The sequence below is a fragment of the Dermacentor albipictus genome, chromosome 3 (genome assembly GCF_038994185.2).
Source record: "Dermacentor albipictus isolate Rhodes 1998 colony chromosome 3, USDA_Dalb.pri_finalv2, whole genome shotgun sequence".
NCBI lineage: Eukaryota > Metazoa > Arthropoda > Arachnida > Ixodida > Ixodidae > Dermacentor > Dermacentor albipictus.
This window is the reverse complement of record NC_091823.1, coordinates 52,587,582-52,607,146: the sequence shown is the minus strand read 5'-3', so window position 1 is coordinate 52,607,146 and position 19,565 is coordinate 52,587,582. Positions and strand designations below refer to the sequence as shown.

The 19,565-nt window shown below is 49.6% G+C and overlaps 1 protein-coding gene across 3 annotated transcripts in view; it reads left to right on the top strand.

The window, feature by feature from the left end:
• Positions 1-19,565, top strand: part of LOC135914086 (putative polypeptide N-acetylgalactosaminyltransferase 10) — a 178,442-nt gene that overhangs the window by 27,864 nt on the left and 131,013 nt on the right. For all 3 annotated transcript variants that reach the window (XM_065446833.2, XM_065446830.2, XM_065446832.2), the window contains exon 2: positions 18,776-19,053. In XM_065446833.2, the coding sequence (XP_065302905.1) occupies positions 18,877-19,053 (177 nt within the window). In that variant the 5' untranslated portion in view covers positions 18,776-18,876. The remainder of the gene's footprint in view (positions 1-18,775; positions 19,054-19,565) is intronic.

Sequence of the window (19,565 nt, the reverse complement as noted above, 5' to 3'; positions counted from 1 at the left end):
TTAAGAAGTGAAACGAGCCAGAGAGCGATGAGGGCGAAAGGAGTAGTGGACGGCGGACATAGCGGCGGGTGTCGGTGCTCTTCTTGCGGTCATTTCCGGCGGTCCCCTTTGAATCGTACACTGTTGGCGGAGAACCAACGACAAAACGTCGGAGCTGCCAGCGTGCCGCAGCACGCGCGGCCACTTGCTTTACGACACGATGTTTACAGAGGGCGGTGGAGTTTGCCGAGACGGAAGGGGAAGAGCAGCGCTTCGGAGACATCAGCAGTGGCATTTTGTGCTGCTCAACTCGGCACGCCGCAGTCGCGGTCTTTAGCGAGGAAGTAGTTTACACTGCGTACAAATATAGACACCGTGGTAGCGACGTGGAGCGTTCTCACTGCTGGGCGGTTGTTGCGTTCTCAGGCGTTTGTACCGCTAAGGGAATGGAATGGAATGGAAAAACTTTATTTCTCTATATCTCAGGGAGATTGGCGGTGGGCCGGTGTTTTCATGTTTTGAATCCTGGCCGCTTCACAATGTCGGCGCCCCTATTCCAGGGCACCGCTGAGTCTTGCTACCTCGCAGGCGTGCTGCACAATTGCCCGTTGGGCTGCGAGCTCGCTGCTGGTGAGCAGACCCTCCCATTGTTCCGCACTTGGGTTATTTACTTTATGGAATGCGAAATTACGCTTGCATTCCCACGTGATGTGGTATAACGTGGGGGTTGTTCCGCACCACGGACATGTATCCCTGTACTGGGTAGGGAACATCTTGTGTATGTGTGCAGGTTGAAGAACGTACCTGCTTGCAGTCTTCGCCAGCTTACTGCCTCATGTTGTGTGAGCGATGTGTGGGGTGTGGGCTATTTAGGTCTCCTTCCTCTGTAGTGGTTAAGTATTTCTGCATACGTCGGCTCCACCGTTAAGGGGGCCTAGTTCGCCTAGTTCGCGAACTCACGCACCGAGCAGGGCAGTCGGAAACCGCTGAGGGAAGTCTCTTGGCCGGAATCACGCAAGCTCACGCGCTTGCGTGATCGTGTTTTCTTAGTTTTTGTCTTGCTGGAATTAACTGTTCGACGCAACTTGACACACACGATGCTTGTCTCGCTGCGCAGGCGTTATCGAGCGCGCTCGGCGGCCGTGTATAGGTACAGTCAACGACAAAGTTTTACGGAACACGAGATCTGAGAAAAAGCTGAACATCGATCTGCACAACCTCACAACGCAGCCTATAGTATTCGATTATACATCCTCTGCTAGTATATGTGAACAACACTGGGATGTTCTGTTTCACTGACTAAGTACTTTTACAGGCTGCTCGGAAAGCGAACGTTTTCGGGAGATCCCGCGGTCCCTGAACTTTTGTGGTTGACTGTACATACTACCAGTGTTCTTAATTCCTTCAGTGTATTAACCGCGTATATCTCAAGACAAGTCGTGCAACTACCGCAGGCACTTTCCGGCGGCGCCTGCAGGCGTTGTGTGCACGTGATCGCGCTTGTACGGGATTGTCGGCGTCTTGGAACTCTTTGATGGAGAGCACACGCGTTCCGAGTACATCGCTGCCCATTCCTCGGAGCCTCGCCGGCGCTCGTTTTGTTGTGCGCATTGATCGGCTAGTTAGGCGGTTCTGTCCGCGTCGCGCGTCAGCTCAATCGAAGGTCCCCTTGTGCGGTTCGTGTTGCTGCCGCTGTCGGCCTCTTGTTTGTCCCTCGTTTGGTCCCTGTGGGCTTGTGACGGATGCTGTCTGCGTGCATGCAGCGCGAGGGCTCTGGACGTGCGCTGTTCGTCGAACACTGAACAGCTCGGTTCGTGCGTGACCAGGCCGCCAGGCGTCGTTGCGGCGGCAGCCAGCTGTTTCGGGGTTGATGGAAACGCCAGATACTCGCGTAATTCTCCCGAAAAATGCGCACGTGTGACCTGCAATAATTGTGGTAAAAGCCGAGTGCGCGTTTGTGGCAAGGGCTTTCGCAAAACCCCTGTCGCGTGGCCATTTGCCGATACACCTGCATTACTCGGTATATATGAACATTTCAGCTTGTACGTGCACGGGACCGCTGTTTGCATTGTGCGAGCAAGGAGTTCACTTATCAGAATTTTTCGTTCGTACCAACTGTTTGTTCGATCGCCTTCACCGTAATGCTTTAGGCCAAGTATCACGAATGCGAACTCCTCAAGCTTGTATATATGAACTGCTTTGGGCGCAGATCTTCGCTTGCAGGGCCGACTTACGCTTAATACGCACGGCCTTCCGCACGCGTGCGGACATGCGGAAAACTGCACATGTCGCACACTTCCGCAGAAATTTTGTTTTACACTGGGTCTGCGCGAGCACCGCAAACCGAAACTGGTGCCTTTGTGTGCGGCATGTACTACAGTTTTTCGCATGTCCGCACGCTCGCGGAAGGTCGTGCGGATCTAGGCTAAGTCTGCGAACGCACGCATCTTTGTACAGCGTCATAAAGCCGTACTTCTTCCACTTCCCATGAGTAGAGCATTGTGATGAAACAAATTTGACTGTTCCATTTGATGTTGTTTTGATGTTGTTTAGACGAGGCTTTGACTAGACACTTGGCGCTTTGGTATGATGCGTACCTCCGTGTTGAAGCGAGATAGTAGCTTCCTGCCCCATCGTGTCCCTAAATTTTGATAGTATACAAGTTCTGCTTACACTGACGTCCGTGCTTTGTACGAGAACTGGTGAATATGTATATGAGCTTAGGATATGGCCCTATCGGCTCGTGTGCTTGGTGCCCCGACGAGCAGCAACTCAGCTTACTGCAGAAAAAGCGCACATATAGCCGAATAAAAATTTGTATAGATTCCAAAGTTTTTCAGTATAAATTTGGAATGTCTGTACACGTGCTTATATAGAGAAGCGCGTCTCAACGCGCATACCTTAACCCGAGCGCACTTAATCGTATGTATTTCGAAGCATCTTAGCCACACACCGAGTTTCACCAATCTTTTCCCAGTAGGTATGTCACTCGACGCTATTTAATCGAGCTACAAATTACGTCGCCTGTGCACGGCGAGATGAGAATCCGACGTCTCTTATAGAGCACTTTGTTGTTTTATCTATCATTTTATTCGCTTCTTGTTTGGAGTGCGTCAGCCGTTTGGAAGAAAAAACAAACAAACAAAACAAAACAAAACAAACAAGAACGTTTACATCGTGAACTCTCTCTATGCGCTCAGCGAAAACATCGGAGGCGTTTCACGCTGTCAGAAAGGACGCGTTTGGGCTCGAAGTTGCTATATAACTATGGGAACAGCTGTTCGGTTTGAAATTTATGATGCGGCCCTTCACGCAGCATATCTATATATTAAAATGGCAGACATGCATGCAGTTACTTAAAAGCGACGACGCTTGACAGTTATACGTGGGCGCGTTAGCGCCGCGACAGTCATGCGTGATTTGCTCTTCTCGTGCGTTATTCAGACGCTTGGACGACGTCACGCACACACACACACCCAGCCTTAGCGCGCGCGCTGTTCCCGCCGCCGCCGTCGCGAACTGTGGACGTGTGGGCGACGCGCACACATATTGTTGTGCACGCGTTTATGCGTGTGTGTACGACAGGTCTCACGCAGGTATATAGTGTCCCTCGATGCCCGGCGCAGCGTGGAACACGCTGTCGTTGTTGTTCTTTTTTCGCTAGTGTTTTCGCTAGTGTTTTCGCGAACTTGATCCGTGACACTGACGTGTCCGTGACTGAGCCGCACGTGAGCTCATTCCGCTAGGTGCCGTGTCACTGCCGCCCCACTGATTGGGAGCAGACCTTCATGCAAGCTTTCGTGGAGGCTCCCTAACAATTGGCGTGGTAAAGTTTGGGCTTGATGGTTGGTAATCCTAATTGTTCTTGCAGAGCGAGGCTAAACGTATAGACAGAGACAAGAAACAACATGGACTGGGCTGCCTTCCAAGTGGTTTTATTCACGGAATCGACACTCATATACCGGACTGTGCGATGAAAATGCCAGAATTAACGCATTATCCCTACAGCGCTGCTGGGTTGGGCCTTTTATGAAGCTAGAGAATCGCAGAGCAAAATTAGTTTTTTTTACGATAGAGTCAGGAACTTGGGCGAAAAGAAATGGGCGGCTTGTTAGATATGGAGCTGGTTCCTGCGATTACTTCGAGTTCCCCAGACCACATCGGATTGCAGCACAGCTAATTGAGGAATGCAGAAGCAGGAAAGTGCATTCCAGAGAAGCGGCCGAGCAAACAAGTTTAAGGCAACAAGTTCACGTGCCAACAAGTTCGTGCGTCGCCGGGATTAGAAGGGGGCCTCGTACAATGGAGCTCAATCGTCCCCCTTCGGCTTTGAAGAAGGCATCTGCTACCGCTGCGGAGCCGAGCCACCGGGTGCAGGTGGGCCCTTGTGCAATGAAGCATGAGCGCCCCCCCTCCTTCTCCAGCCTAGAAGAAGTGGATTGCCAGTCTGCGAGGCAAGACCGCAGAGAGCCGCCAGGTGCGACACCGCGACACGGGCGCCTACCATTGGCTGAAAGTGGCGTCATCGGAGCGGACTCTCCCATTGGTGAAACATGACGTGACTTACAGTGCTCGAAGGGTTTATAAGAAGCCTTCCAGAGAGACCTGAGGATTCTGGGACATGCCCTGATTCCCTGATTCACCTCTCTCGAACTTCTTGCCGCGGGCCGCAGCGTCCGAGTTGCTGCTGGCCCGTAATGTCTGTACGACTGTTAATTGACGCTCACCTCCCTGTACATAATGTAGAATAAATCCCTCCTAAGTTGGGTTTTTCATCCCGAAGTCCCGTCCTCCAACCCCTACATCTGGTAGGCAGCGGTAGGATCGCCTCCGAATGCATCAGCTGGTGGCAGCGCTACGAATCAACCTTCGTCGAGAGAGATCCTAAGGAACCGGGAAGAGCGAAGAAGAGAGAGCCTTCGTCGAAAGAGGTCCGAAGAAACTGGGAGTAGCGAAGAAGGAGCGAGCCTTCGACCCAGGGAGTCCGGAGGAACCGGAAACAGCGGACGAATGAACCGGATGGCAGGGTGCTGCAACCGTAAGTGAGCGCGTGGTTTTTTTCCTTATGATTCGCCAGACTCAAAGGTTGTGTGTTCAATTTTGATAGTTCTGGGAATCGGGAGTTTGATGCACTGTGTATTTGCACAAATTAATTAAGGAAAACAGTTTTAACCACCTGTCGGGGCAGCTGCCATGGATCTTAGAAGGTTGACGAGGTTAGACTTGTTGTTGGTGTGCGACGATTTGGGAGTTGAGGCGGACGAACGGATGGAAACGCCAGCTATCACAAAGGCGATTAATGATAGTGGCAATGATGACAAAAGCATTGCGCTTGCTTGGGAGGTGATACAGGAGCCACGGGAGCGTGTGCGTCGTGTACGTTTGCGAGAGCGTCGTGAGCTTAGAAGTGAACGTCAGCGTGAAGAACGCGAGAATGAACGGAAGCATAAGCTTCAAGAACTTACTCTTAGGTGTGAGCGTCACGGACGTGAGAATGAACGCGAACGTGAGCGAGAGGAAAAGTATGAGAGAGAGAAGGCAGCACTGATCAAAGAGATACAGCATTGTGATCAGTTATTGGCACAGAGACAACGGCTGTCTGAGAATTCTGTAGGTAGTACAGAGCGAAAGGATGCGGAAGCATCGAGCGGATTTTCGCCAGAAGCCGACGAGAAGAGTAGTGCCTGTGAGATTAGCTGCAGATTCATAAGTAAAGGGAAAAGGCTAGCTGCTAACGATGCCTTAGTGCCAATAGAGGCCGTTAAAGGCCAGAGTGAGAGCGACGAGGTGCTGTGCCAACAGATGACTGTGGAGACAGCTAGGCCAGCTGCGAACAAATTGGCACAGTTACCGCGTGTGTGCGTCGCTGGTAATGTTAGCGAGGTTGCTAGCGAAGAAAAGGGTACTTCTGACCCGACAGAAGCGAGCACCCATGTAGAGCCAGATGTGCGTGCAGAAGTGAAGTGCGAGCTGAGCGATGCAGTTGAGAGTAGTTCTCGGGATGGCGAGCTCCGTAGTCCACGAGAGAACAACTGCATTGTTCAGGGATCGGTGCGGCTCTCCGCCAGTCTAGATAGCCTAGATAGTGATGATTCCGTTGTTAATCATTCGGACTGTGTGCGTGAGACAGCGATCGATACCGACGGACTGTGTGTTGATGCACAGCGTGCGCTGGGCAATGTAGTAGAGGGCAGTTCGCAAGAGTGCGAGTTGTCTAACTCGAGTAAAGCCTGCTGCATTGTGCCAGAGTCGGTTGAGCTGTCCGCCAGTCGAGGCAGAGAGAGGGTTGATTTAAATGTAAATCACTCAGACTGTGCGGGTAAGAGACCGATCCGGGCCGACGAAATGTGTACCGGCCAGCACGAGGCACGAGGCGACATGAAGGCGAGTGCAAAGAGAAAGCGCCGTAAAAAGAAGCGCGGTAAAGACCGAAAGTCGGTAATTAATGTAGCGCCGCCAAAGATGGCCAGAAACCCAAATGGGCAGGGCGCGAGGAAAAAGATGCGGTCGTCTCGGACGATGTTGACGCATCGAAAACGTTCAAGCCACTGGTCAAAGGGGGACCGCGAAGAATGTTCTGCACGGACGCGGACAAAGGGCACGAGGCAGTTAAACTCCTCGTCGTTCCGTAGTTCTTTTCACAGCTCAGCGTGCAGTTCGAAGAAACGCAAGGTGGCAGGACGAGACCAGGTGGGGAGTAGCGACGCGGTCAATCGAGTTCGTGTTGAAAGCGGGGCGCGGGGACGCAAATTGGCAGGAGACCGTAACGTCTTGGGGGAGCTGATAGTTAGTCAGCCCTTTTGTGTTTCCTCGGCAGCCAGAGTAGCTTTGAAACTTCGCCCACCGCGGGTTCGACTCAAAGTATGAGTCAGACGGAAGCGTTTGGAAAGGGAGGCCAGGAGCGCTTCCGTAGAAATGAAGTGTGTTGTTTTTTATTTTGAGCATCGGAAAATTTCGCGATTTGAGACTAGAGTTTCTTTCAATGTGTAAGGTTTGAGCTTTGTTTATGTTTTGGTTTGAGAAAGCTCCGAGATTTGAAAGATGCGTTTTATGTAAACCTGTAGTCTCGCGAGATGCTCATTAATAAGTAGATAGGCTTTTTTTTTGTGTATGTGTATGTGTGAGTAACCTGAGGGTCAAGGTTATTGTTGAGAGGCCTATCGTAACGCGCGTGTGTTTTAGTTAACCTTCTTTCTTTTTAAGTGTTTTGAATTTTCTAAGGTTAAGCGCGTAGATTTTCAGTGAGTGCATGAGTTGCACTGAGAGGCGTTCTTAGTTCCATTAGCGCGTGTCCTGTGTGGACGGAAGGAAGCAGACTTTATGACTGGGTTGCTAGTGTGAGTGGAGGGCAGCCGTATTCTGACTTCTTTAGTGAACGTGCGTGGAAAGAGTTAGTAGAAGACGCATCATTTTAAGAGTTCTGCGGAGTGTGTAAGTCCCGCGAGTTTAATTGTTCGTTTAAGTCACGTGTCCTAGAGGGACTAAAGGAAGAAACGTGAGTAAGCGTAATGAAGAGTTTGCCTACAACGCAAGTACGCGTTCTGTTTAATGACCACAAGGCTAGTGCGCTTGTGATTACGTACTTGTGAGGTTGACCAGATTGTTCAGTGGCACCATTACGTGCGATAAGTACGCCACTGCGATAGATTGGAAACATGCTGTTCGTGTAGTTAGGCCACTTAAGTTATGTTCGGCTGTTTTCATTTGTTGTTTGCATCGTCAACGACCCTTTTGTTTTGCAACAACAATAGTACTCTGGTCTTGTCGGCATTCGAGGAGAAATGGATAGCTGTTTGGAAGGGTGGTTGGAACTGCTTTGTCAAAATTGGGGAAATAAAAGATCAGGGTTCATTTTGACTCAGTAATAGCCTGGCGAGTCAGGGGTGAAGAGCCTGCGCTTACACGTGGGGCAGCGCTGTGTTGTTTGGTTTGTTTGACGTCTGTTCTCCAGGGCCCAGGATCCCGAGGGTTGTCAAACGAGGCTCGACCCCAGTACCCTGCAGCTTCTTTCAGCGTTCCTCATGGCCAGCGAATTGAGTTCACCGGCCATTCAGAACAACCGGGGCGAGGACGAGCTGTTAGATATGGAGCTGGTTCCTGCGATTACTTCGAGTTCCCCAGACCACATCGGATTGCAGCACAGCTAATTGAGGAATGCAGAAGCAGGAAAGTGCATTCCAGAGAAGCGGCCGAGCAAACAAGTTTAAGGCAACAAGTTCACGTGCCAACAAGTTCGTGCGTCGCCGGGATTAGAAGGGGGCCTCGTACAATGGAGCTCAATCGTCCCCCTTCGGCTTTGAAGAAGGCATCTGCTACCGCTGCGGAGCCGAGCCACCGGGTGCAGGTGGGCCCTTGTGCAATGAAGCATGAGCGCCCCCCCTCCTTCTCCAGCCTAGAAGAAGTGGATTGCCAGTCTGCGAGGCAAGACCGCAGAGAGCCGCCAGGTGCGACACCGCGACACGGGCGCCTACCATTGGCTGAAAGTGGCGTCATCGGAGCGGACTCTCCCATTGGTGAAACATGACGTGACTTACAGTGCTCGAAGGGTTTATAAGAAGCCTTCCAGAGAGACCTGAGGATTCTGGGACATGCCCTGATTCCCTGATTCACCTCTCTCGAACTTCTTGCCGCGGGCCGCAGCGTCCGAGTTGCTGCTGGCCCGTAATGTCTGTACGACTGTTAATTGACGCTCACCTCCCTGTACATAATGTAGAATAAACCCTCCCAAGTTTTGGGTTTTCATCCCGAAGTCCGTCCCCCAACCCCAACAGGCTATAGTGCCCAAATATCTGTACCTCAAAGCGCGGACACAGAATAGAGGAAGAGGTCAAGAAAGTTGGAAATCAAGTACAGGGTAATTGATGGTGTGCATGGACAACCGGGAGTCTACAAAAAGAAAACGAGAGGAACAGAGACGGTAAATTAAATGCCAGAAGGATGAAAAAAAAAATACAATGGAGATTTACAGATCCTACAAGAAAGAAATCAGGAGGGAGAATCTGTACGATAACACAAACGGGGTAACTTGCTATTTGAGGTCCGAGCTGGCTTACTGAGGACAACTCAGCAGATTGTAAAGGAATGCCAAGATACTCACCCTGCCGGGACCGTAAGGAACGTCCGCATTCCTGTAGCGCCGGGATTCAAAGCTGGTGGGAGCGTTTACTTGTCAGTGGTCGAGGTAAGCAAGGTACGTTTAGAGTATTGGTGGAAAAATAGGCAGTGAATGTATGGGGCCGGGGTCATTGCAGGCATAGGTAACATTATAGTTAGAGATGGAGGTTTTAATGGATAGACAGAATATAAATTAGAGATAGGCGAAAGGCTAGACTGCAATAGATGTAGTAAAACCTCATTTGCTCAAGCAGACTATGTAGGTGACTATTTGTCGCAGGCCCTGTTTCAAAGGGGATATCATTAGATGTTATCGTCATCAACTGACCCTTTTGTTCTGGAGTGTCCTTGCTTCCATTTCAGCGAGCGTGGCTTGGTATCAACGTGACGATCTTAAAACCGTAGGAAGCGCCTCGCGAACTCATGACCTCGTATATCTGTGTTGCTTTGTAAACCATGATAAATTACTCCCCCTCCCCCCCCCCCCCCCGCACCTTCTGTACAAAAGCGAAATACAAGTTAATGAGACTGCTTAGGCGTATCTCTTTGTAAAAGCGTATTTGTTTCTTCATTTACCGTTATTGCTTGTGTTTCTGCATTTGCAATCCTTTTGTACCATGGCAGCCTGATTGGTGTATGCTTATATATTATCGTATGATCATCTCGTTGACACGCATTGCTGTGTTTCTGTGTTTCGTTATGCTCGATGAAATTCTTTTCATAGACATGGCATAAATTTTAATCATGTTTTTTTCTCTCGTATGCTATACTCGAGTTCGCTGCTTAGTAGTATTCTGTTGCTATACCGTGTATCGTTTTGCGGCCTGCAGGCTCTGCTGCTCAAGCCTTCGATGTCTTTGGCAGGCCTGAATAAATGTACTGTTTGTATCAGTGGTAAAAATTTATTATTATTATTATTATTATTATTATTATTATTATTATTATTATTATTATTATTATTATTATTATTATTATTATGACTCAACCGCAGCTGATCGCAGCTGGCACTGCCATCGTCCTCTGTTCTTTATTATACTTAAACGCTGTGACACTGCATAATGACACCACTTTTCTTATTTCTTTTCTTTTTTTTGTATTCTTTAAGTTCTATGCATTATCGCCTAGTCATACATTGCCGTGGATCTAAAAACAAACAAAAAGAGATTTCAGAGGTTTTACTTGCCAAAACCATGGTCTGTTCATGAGTGGGGGTACTCCGGATTAATTTTGACCACGTGGGGTTCTCTAACGTGCACAAAATGCACGGTACACGGACGTTTCTGCATTTCGTGCCGCTGATGTACGGAGTGACCTAGCGCGTTGCGACCGTGTGTGAACGCGCGTAGTGCTTACTGATTTAAGAGAACATTGAAACGTTCTACTTCTGAGCACACTTATTTGCAGAGTGGCTGGTGTACGGCCTGTTTTAAAAGTGAAAGCTTTACTGGCCGCGAACTTGCGATTTCGCCGTGGCCGTGCTCCGAGGAGGCAAATGACATCACACCGCGTTCCTCGTCGTTGCGTTCGCCTCCGCTCGCTTCGCCAGCTGCGTCGCATATTTCTCTCTCTCTCTCTCTCTCTCTAGTCAATACTGCGCATGCGCCACTAGTAGCACCGAGCCACAGGTGTTCCGCCGCTGCACAGCGCTGCGCCTTTCAACCGCCGCCGTTTGGTATGACGTCACAGCGCGTTCCTCGTCGTTGCGCTCGCCTCCGCTCGATTCGCCAGCTGCGTCGCATGCCTGATAACATGTCGGAGGATTGAAAAGGAGAGATCGCGTGCGCCGCAATCACAGTTGAGACGGTGACAATTATGATAAGCAGGAGGAGGCCTGGAATCGACATCGCAACAAGATGAAGAGGAAACGAATCGCCCATATGATACAGACGAACAGCGCGCCGAACGACTGGCTAAACACCGCAACATAGCTAGACAACCAGACTAACCTGGACTTGCAGTCAAGATTAACCAAGGCTAACCATGCTATTCCTTAGCTTTCGCTACGTATATCCTGCCATAGCCGAGCTAAGCCACTGCCAATTTTTTTGTTGTTCTAAGTAGGCTTTTGTGCTTAACCATTCGCCAGGAAGGCATTTCGCTTCAAGGCACCGCTCAGAGTGCTTGCAAACTACGGAAGAAACGGAAAGGTCCGGTAAAGTTTACTTTCCTCCGCGTGTGTTGATAAACGTGCAACCTCGATGCCGCAAGGAGTTCTTGCGTGATTACTAACCGTCCGTGTGAGCGGGTTGTTTGCGATGCGGATGAAATTGGCGTGCTCACTGCCGCAATTCGCGCGTTGTATGCGGCGGGAGTGAGGCCTCGAGAACTCTTCCGCTATACCACAGGGGACCTCGTATATTCGTGGTGGTTTTGTAAGTGTAGTGGCTTTGGCGGGGTGCTGTTAAGCCCAAGGGCACGGGATCAAATCCCGGCCGCGGCGACCGCATTTTGCGATGTGGGGGGAAATATTAATTAAAAAAAATAAAAAGAAAGAAAGGAAGGCAGCCGTGTAGCGTGAACTGCAGGTCTACGTCAAAGATCCCCAGGCCGGTCAAAATTAATCCGCAGTCCCCCACCACGGCGCGCCTCGTAACCATCTCAAGGTTTTGGCGCGTAAAACCCCGGAATCTGATTAACAGGGGAGGTATACTAGGCTGTGCCCGATAATGCAATGAACGTTTTGGGCGAAAGTTGTGCTATGCATTCGGCCTTTGCCCTTTGTCGAAATACATGTCCTCAATATGAAGGTGGAAACAGAGTGGCGTGTCTTTGGTTTCATTCGGAGAAAGAAAAAGAAAATGATAGAATAAAGGCGACAATAAAAGTTAAAATGAAACGCACAATCCTCAACCGGCTGTGGTTCCCCGAGGTGTTCGTTTGCATGGCCGTTTTTCCTTTTTTTTGCGTAGAACCCGGCGTGACGCGTGCTTTTCTATTGCACGCAGCGGTATTGTCCGCCCTCAGTAATCGTGCGTATACTGCTGGGTGCCCTGGAGTGAAACGTTACGAAGACCGCCTTTTATTCGAGGTCTAGTTCTAAGGTAATTATGCACAGCTGTAGTTCTATGGAATTTTTCATGCGAAGCATTCCTTGTGGTCGGTCGCCTCGCTTTAGTAGTAAAAAGTAACTTGTCACCGACAGTGGAATCGGTTCTCTTCCTTTGAGCGCTGCAGCTCGGTGCTCTAACCATTAGGCCACGATTATTAATATTGTTATTATTGTTATCATTATTATTTTCCCCCCTTTTTTGTAATCGCACGCATACTTCTCTCGTTGCAAAAGCAGCCATCTCTTTGCAACACTGGCATGTGCGCCCCGTGCTCATTTCTTCTCATCTTTCTTTGGGACATAGCTGGCGCTTTGAGGAATCTTGTTAGACTGCACTATTTCCCGGACGTTGCACCGACTTCATGATCGCCCAAGTGAATCCTCTTTTTTAACACTTCCTCGCCGGTGCACAAACGCAATTGTCGTTTTACCATACACAACACATGACACAACCTTAATGACGTTCAATTGCATAACGGGGAGAACTCAACAATCGCTATGTCGCAGGCTCACGTCGAACGGCCGGCGTAGAAATTGTGCCTTTGCCGCCGTACGATCGTCATGTTGCTGTCGTCACACACACACACACACACACACACACACACACACACACACACACACACACACACACACACACACGCACACGCACACACACACACACACACACACACACACACACACACACACACACACACGCACACGCACACGCACACGCACACACACACGCGCGCACACACACGCACACACACACACGCGCGCGCACACACACACACACACACACACACACACACACACACACACACACACACACACACACACACACCTCCCCGCCCTTTCCCCCTTGTTTGTTTGTTAGGTATGGTCGTTTTTGTCTTTGCATGTTCCCTGCGTTTGGTAGATCGCTTTACGGTGGCGTATATAGAATTATCGGGAAACAACTGGAGGCCGCAGCCATTAGAAGGCGGAATACTTTTGTGCTTTGAGCTGTGACGTAACGCGGGAAGGCCGACAGCCTGTTCTTAGCTGGAGCGTCTGCCTTCCACGATGACGCCACAGTCAGCGCGCGCAAGCGATCTGTTGGCTGGAAGCGCGAGACTCGTGCTGTACAGCGCATTGCCGCACGGCGCCTTTATTTCGAAATACTGCGCGCCCGTGCGAATAGGCTATTTAAACCAGAGGGCACCACTCCCTCAGCCACCGCCATCGCCATCATCAAAGTCATTACGTCATCATCATTTAAGTGCACTGCTGTTGCTGCATGACAAGCGCTCATATCCCAGAGGTCTCCGATTACCTCTGCCCTGCTTCATCCGCGAACCCGCGCTATGCCTGGAAATTTCCTACTCATCTCTGCACCCTTGCCGCCCGCGACTGTATACTTTCCATTCCTGGGCACCAATTTGGCCTCGGTAATAGGCAAGCGGCCTTCGATTTCGTAAGGTTCTCGAAAAAAAAAAAGAATATTAGCGGGAACTCTGGCGCTGTAGTGCTTACGAGAACTGCAAGTGTGGCGGTTCAGCCAGCATGGGAATGATATAGCTCATGGATTTTACTAATCTTTGTCCTTCGGACTTAAAACGGCTTCGTGATTTCAAGAGAATTGATTATACTGTTCTCGGTAAAACATTGCCTCGTGTAAATGCTACACTGCTATGTGATCATACATGTGTGGAGAAACTTGTAGTCTTTAGGCGTTTAGAACTAAAGTTCTGATTGTTCGAAAAATGTAGAAAGATACCGCGTAATAAATAACGCGACAAGAACGTCTGATGACGCAAGCACGCTAATTAGGTAAATCCATGTGTACTACCCAATAATTCCCGTGGTGGCTGTACGATCGCGGCACCCTCCAGAGCTACCTCTAGTAATCTTCTTAGGAAACACGATTATCGGCTTTATTCTTTGCACAAGCTGCTCAACTCGACAGAACGACAGTCAGAACCGCAACCACGTGGTCCGCCGCTGTGGCGCAGCCACTACGGCATTGTGCTACTGTGCGCGATGTCGCGACTGGGATTCCCGGCTTCATGTCGTTGCGGAAGAAGTGCAAGAACGCTCGTGTATTCTTGGATTTTGTTGCGCGTGAAGAAACCCCAGGTGGTCAAAGCCAATCCGCAGACCCTCCACTACGGCGTCTCTCAAATAGCGCCACCGTTGCTTTGTGACGTTGAATTCCACGAATGAATCAGTCGTGCAGCCACGTTTGTGACGCGTTTAACTGCGAGAGGTGAGCCGACTGCTTTTTTGTTCTGCGACGATAGTGCTCACATCGCAACCGTTGCTAATGTGGTCTATACCGCAGTTGGTTGATGCGCCTGCTCTGCTGCTGCTGCTGAGGCGCCCGCTTCAACGGGGACGCGCTCGCCGCATGGTCGCTCTACTTTAGACGCGACATTGCGCGGACGCTTCCTAACAGCCAGTGTCCCATTTTAGACGACCCCGTGGATTCGACGGAGAGCTCATTTCGGCAACTTGTCAAGGCTGGTTTAGAGGTCTTCCCTCACTCTCGCGGATTCCGAGTTACGTATAAAGAAAACTAGAGCCCTGTTCAGGTCACGCGGGGTGGGGGGGAGGGGATTATCTCGTGGTGCCCCGAATTGCGCTGTCGTGCGCAGGTGTGATAGGAGGAAAGGAGAAAAAAAAAGCCGCGTTTGCTCTGCTGTTATTAGAGGCGTAACGGAGGAAGGCCATAAACATGTCTGCCATATAAGCGGCGTGGCCCTAGGCTTGAGGATGGCGCGCGAGTGGCACGAGAAAATAGAGAGCTGTGAAGTCGCCATTACGTGCCGCACATGTCCGTGTATAGGAACGCTGCCAGCCTCGAATGCTGCTCCACAAAGGCGCCGCTATAGAACAAGCGTGCTGCGTGCGACCAAAGCTGATCGATTGCGAAATAATTACCCCACGACGCAAAGAGACACCGTCTATTGGCGAAGAGTTTCGAGTTCGGGTCGGGCTGACGAATGGCGCCCGCTTCCTTTGTACTCGCTGAGGAGACTCGACGCCGTTCGGGGTCCTTCATTAGTCGGGTCGGCTGCGTAATTTGCGTGAAGACGTCGTCGACTTCATCAGAGTCGTAAAGCAGAGTATAATAATCGCACATCGCGCAGTAAGCTTTCAGGAATACAGGAGTCTGCGTGTTTCCTCCGCCGGGCTCGCGAGAGACTGACCGGTTGTTAAGTTACAGTAAGATTGGTCATTAGGAGAAAATGTTGACCTCGTGCTCCCAATAGTCCCGAAAGCGAAATATGGAGTCGGATCTGAAAAAGGAGGAGGAGGAGGAGGAGGAGGAGGAGGAGGAAACAACTTTGTTGACACTAAGGACTGGGTCAGGTGAGGGGGGATAGGAGTCAGGGGAAGAGGAAGACGGAGAGCCGTCGGGCCGCTTTAAGTGGCCGAAAGTCCTTGTGCTTCGGCGACCCCTATGTCCCAGCGTACGATCCGGAGTTGATCTCCCGGCGGTGAGCTGCACAGAGCAGCCTCCCAACGCTCCCGTCGCTCAGCCCCTTCAAAGGGCGGAGTAGGTTTGTTTGGGCAATAACGATATATGCGATTAAAGTCGGCTCGCGGACTCGAGCAGAGACGACAATGGGGTAAGGCGCCACCCTGATGAAATGGAGAATTGATGAAATGAGAAACCAAAGCTGAAGAAAAATGTATTTTCACGACTTAATTCATTGCCGAGAGTATAAACAGCTTGAAGGGGGATGGTCGGCGCGATTTCCGAGGGCACTGACAGTGATCGATCATATGAATGCGGCTGTGGATGGGTGGCCAGAATAGAATCCTCAGGCTACGTTCTTTCCATGCTTAAAATGATCGAGGAAGAAGAAGAAAAAAAAAGGAGAGAGAGGACGCGTTATATCATATGTTAGTCGTTATCACGCGCTATATATATTTCAAAAGGACAGCGCAGCCTTTGATGTGCGTGCAAGGCGCTTGCATTGAGAACCGTCGACGGCCTTCATAGATCATGGCACCTCACAACGAATTTGCTGCGAAAAGGTTCTAGCATTGAAAATAACGCTCAACGAGAGCAACACTACATCAATTTTGGCTGGAGTAACATTTCTCTCAACATTCTACTAGGGTGTCCCACTTAATTTGAGCCAAGATTTTGAATATGAAAGGTGCGTCGGATGCGAATTGAACAGAACGCATACTATTCGCACTGGCCTACAGTAACTCAGGCAATCTTTTATTTTCCCCGTAACTCACTAATTATTAATTACCCTACATTTTAATTATTGGCTGGGAACCCGAAGTATCATGCGCAAATTTGTAGAGCAGCTTCAGAAACCACCGATCGGTTTGTTTCTTTTGCGATACGTCTCGTGTAGTCCTTTTTCCGGAATTGCAAAGAAAGCCCGCGAAATATGAAAAAAAAGAAGCCACGTGACGGAGCGCTTGCGCAGTCGCATCGTGCTGCTCTCTAGCGCGCGCTCGGTGAGCAAGGTCGTGAGCAAGACCTCGTCGAGACGCCCGCCATCAGCTTGTTTTCTCCCTCCCGGCCTTTCTTCGTGAATGTGTCAGCCCAAAAAGAAAGCGTGTCGTTCTTCTTTCTCCGATAATGGGATCGGAGTGCGCGCTTTACGAATTGACGTGCGGATTGAGAGCACCAATCCTCCGTCGCGTATTTCCTTCCGCATCGTTTTGCCCTGTTGGACGCGTCGTCGTTCGTTGCTGCTCAATGTCGTTCGTGGCGACCCGTGTACCTATGCCGTTACGAAGAAGCTCGCGTGCAAGTTACGTCACTGTCGACGTTGAATTGTTTGTCTGCTCAAGCACATTTTCCGTTAGGCGATGAGCCATATGGCGCTCGTTTGGACCAGAGGCCGTTTTACTGTTACGACTATTATTAATTTTTTTTTACCCTGAATGCGTTTATTCCCCTCTGTCGAGCCACCGTATCATAAGCGAGATACGCTAAGGTGGTCTAGCTCGTGCGAGATATGAGAACGTCATCATTACGTTATATGCTTCACAGTACTGCATACTTCAGGCGGAGCGTTCGTGCCGCTCTGAAATATTAAGCGGGCGCTGCGCGCTTTGAAGGCTTTCGTTTCCGTTATCAATTGCCGCGGGCTATTTCTTGCTTCCTTGTTTATATTTTTTGTAGAATTAAGTTTTGTGCACGCGCTGTTACGCGGCTGATACAACAACAACAACAACAACAACAACAACAACAACAACAACAACAACAACAACAACAACAACAACAACAACAACAACGTTCTCATCAACACGCACATCAATGGCTGATGAGGCAGCGGCAGAGAGTGACAACGGGCGACGGATCATGCACACATAAAAAAAGTGGCATATATAACTTAGCGTCCCTAAAAATTGATAAATTGAAATAATTGATATTCCTCAAAGTACTGTACCAGAACTATACGACAAAAAAACCGTTTTGAAAGGAAATGTTGGCATTCCACCTACATGGCTGTAAACCAACGCTACGTTCCGGTATACATAGAGCAAGTGCAGTTTCCTAACTTGCCTCGGCCTCGCGCATTTCCGGGGAACCAATCTGGTTGATTGAGGAAGGCCTTTAAAAAAGAAACTGTAGCCCCAATATACATACCTTGCATCGAGATTTGTAAACTGATATCTTGGAACTGGATTTAATTATGTTATTGAATGCGTCCCTAGTAAATGAAATCTTAAAAAAAATAACTATCAAGATTCAATTTCACAGCTACATCTGTTAGAAAGCTTTTAACAAAGAAACTAATTAATCTATTTTACGTAATGAAAATAACTGAATGATTATCATACAATATATAACGCGCGCTTGAGCGAGTAATGCAGTAACAAAATTTTTTTTCTACTAACTTTCCCTTTAGAAAACTTTAGTTGCCTTTTCTGATAATTTGAAGATTTTCTTTCGATCTAAAAAAAAAAAAGTATTTCGTTGACTTGCCGTCGAACTTTCGTTTATTATGAAAAAAAAAAAATAACGTCTGCCTATAGCTAATCTTGAAATGCACACATCGCCCGCTGCAAACGAAATTATGAGCGTGCACTTCATTCAACCGATATTGCGGCAGCTCGCTAGGTTAGGAAACGTCCTAGAGCATAGCGGTATCGGCGCCTTCTTCATGTCTTAGACAATGTGTCATTCATTTTCCAGTTATGTTGCTGTCTCTGGTCACGGGCTTCTGTACCTGACGATTTTTGCGCCAGATTGCAAAGATACCTTTTTTTTTTTTCTACTTGGACATACATGACCTGTTGGTTCTGCTTGGGTCATAACTCGCTTTCCGTTTTGGTTTAGATTATTGAACTTTCACTGCTCTACTGTTTCATTCGATAGACTCCGGGGTCTTGTCAAAATACAATATCCCGTTCCCTCTCCCTGTCACTCACTCATTTTCTCCTTCTCAATAACCAGCGCCTAAATAATTTAAGGATTGCTTTCGCTCGATTCTATTCCTTTCTTGTCATGCACAGTTCACGGCCGACCGATCACGGTGATAACGTGTATGTAGCGCTGCTCAGACCACTCTCGAAGCACGAGAAGGGAAGCAGGAGAAGCGTCGGAGTGTGTAATCGTTACGTTGCATGCCAGCACAGTACAAACTTTTCGTAAGTGATAACCAATACTATCGCTTCTTCTGTTGTGCGCAGGCTAGCCGCCGACTCCTCGAGCGGGGGAGAACATCTCCGCAAGAAGGATGCCCGGGGGTCGCCGCTGTTCCTCCTGACGACGCTAGCGCCCCACAGCAGCCATGCGCCGTAACACGCGGCGTATGCTGAAGCTGGCGCTGACGGCGCTGGCGTTGGTGCTGTGCACCACGCTTCTGTTCCGCAGCCTAGCCGGCAGCGGGAACCCGGTGCTGGACTATGTGCCTGGTGGTGCCTCCTTCCTGCCCAAGGCGCCACGGGAACCCAACGTCGGCGCCGAGGTTAGAGCCCTTTCGCCTATCTATCTGGCTCGTGGCCTGGCCTTTATGACTCGTGGCTTGGAGCGAAAAAAAAAGGGGGGGGGGGGATCGTGGGAGGAGCGACTACGTCTCACCCATAGAGTTAATTCCTACAAAAATTACCAGAGGGAAATTTGAAGCGCTGGCGCCTACGGGAGCTGCAAATTTTGTGGTTATTCGGCCAGCGTGGGAACGACGGGTGGCGCAAGGACCTGCGAATTTGCCCAAATTGTGTCCTTCTGATTGCAAACGTCTCGGTGACTTTGCAAAGTTATCACTTTCGAGGAAGTCCTGCATTACGAAAGCGACAATTCGCGATGAATATGCGTGTGCGCGGAAACCTAATATGCCGTACTGCATTTGGAAAACTAGTAGGATTTCTTGGAAATTGGGAAAGGTAAAGTGCTGTAAATAACGCCGCTACAACGTCTCAAGCCACAAGCACGGATATTAGACAAATCTGTGCGCTGACCATCGTTCACGTGGTGTAGCTG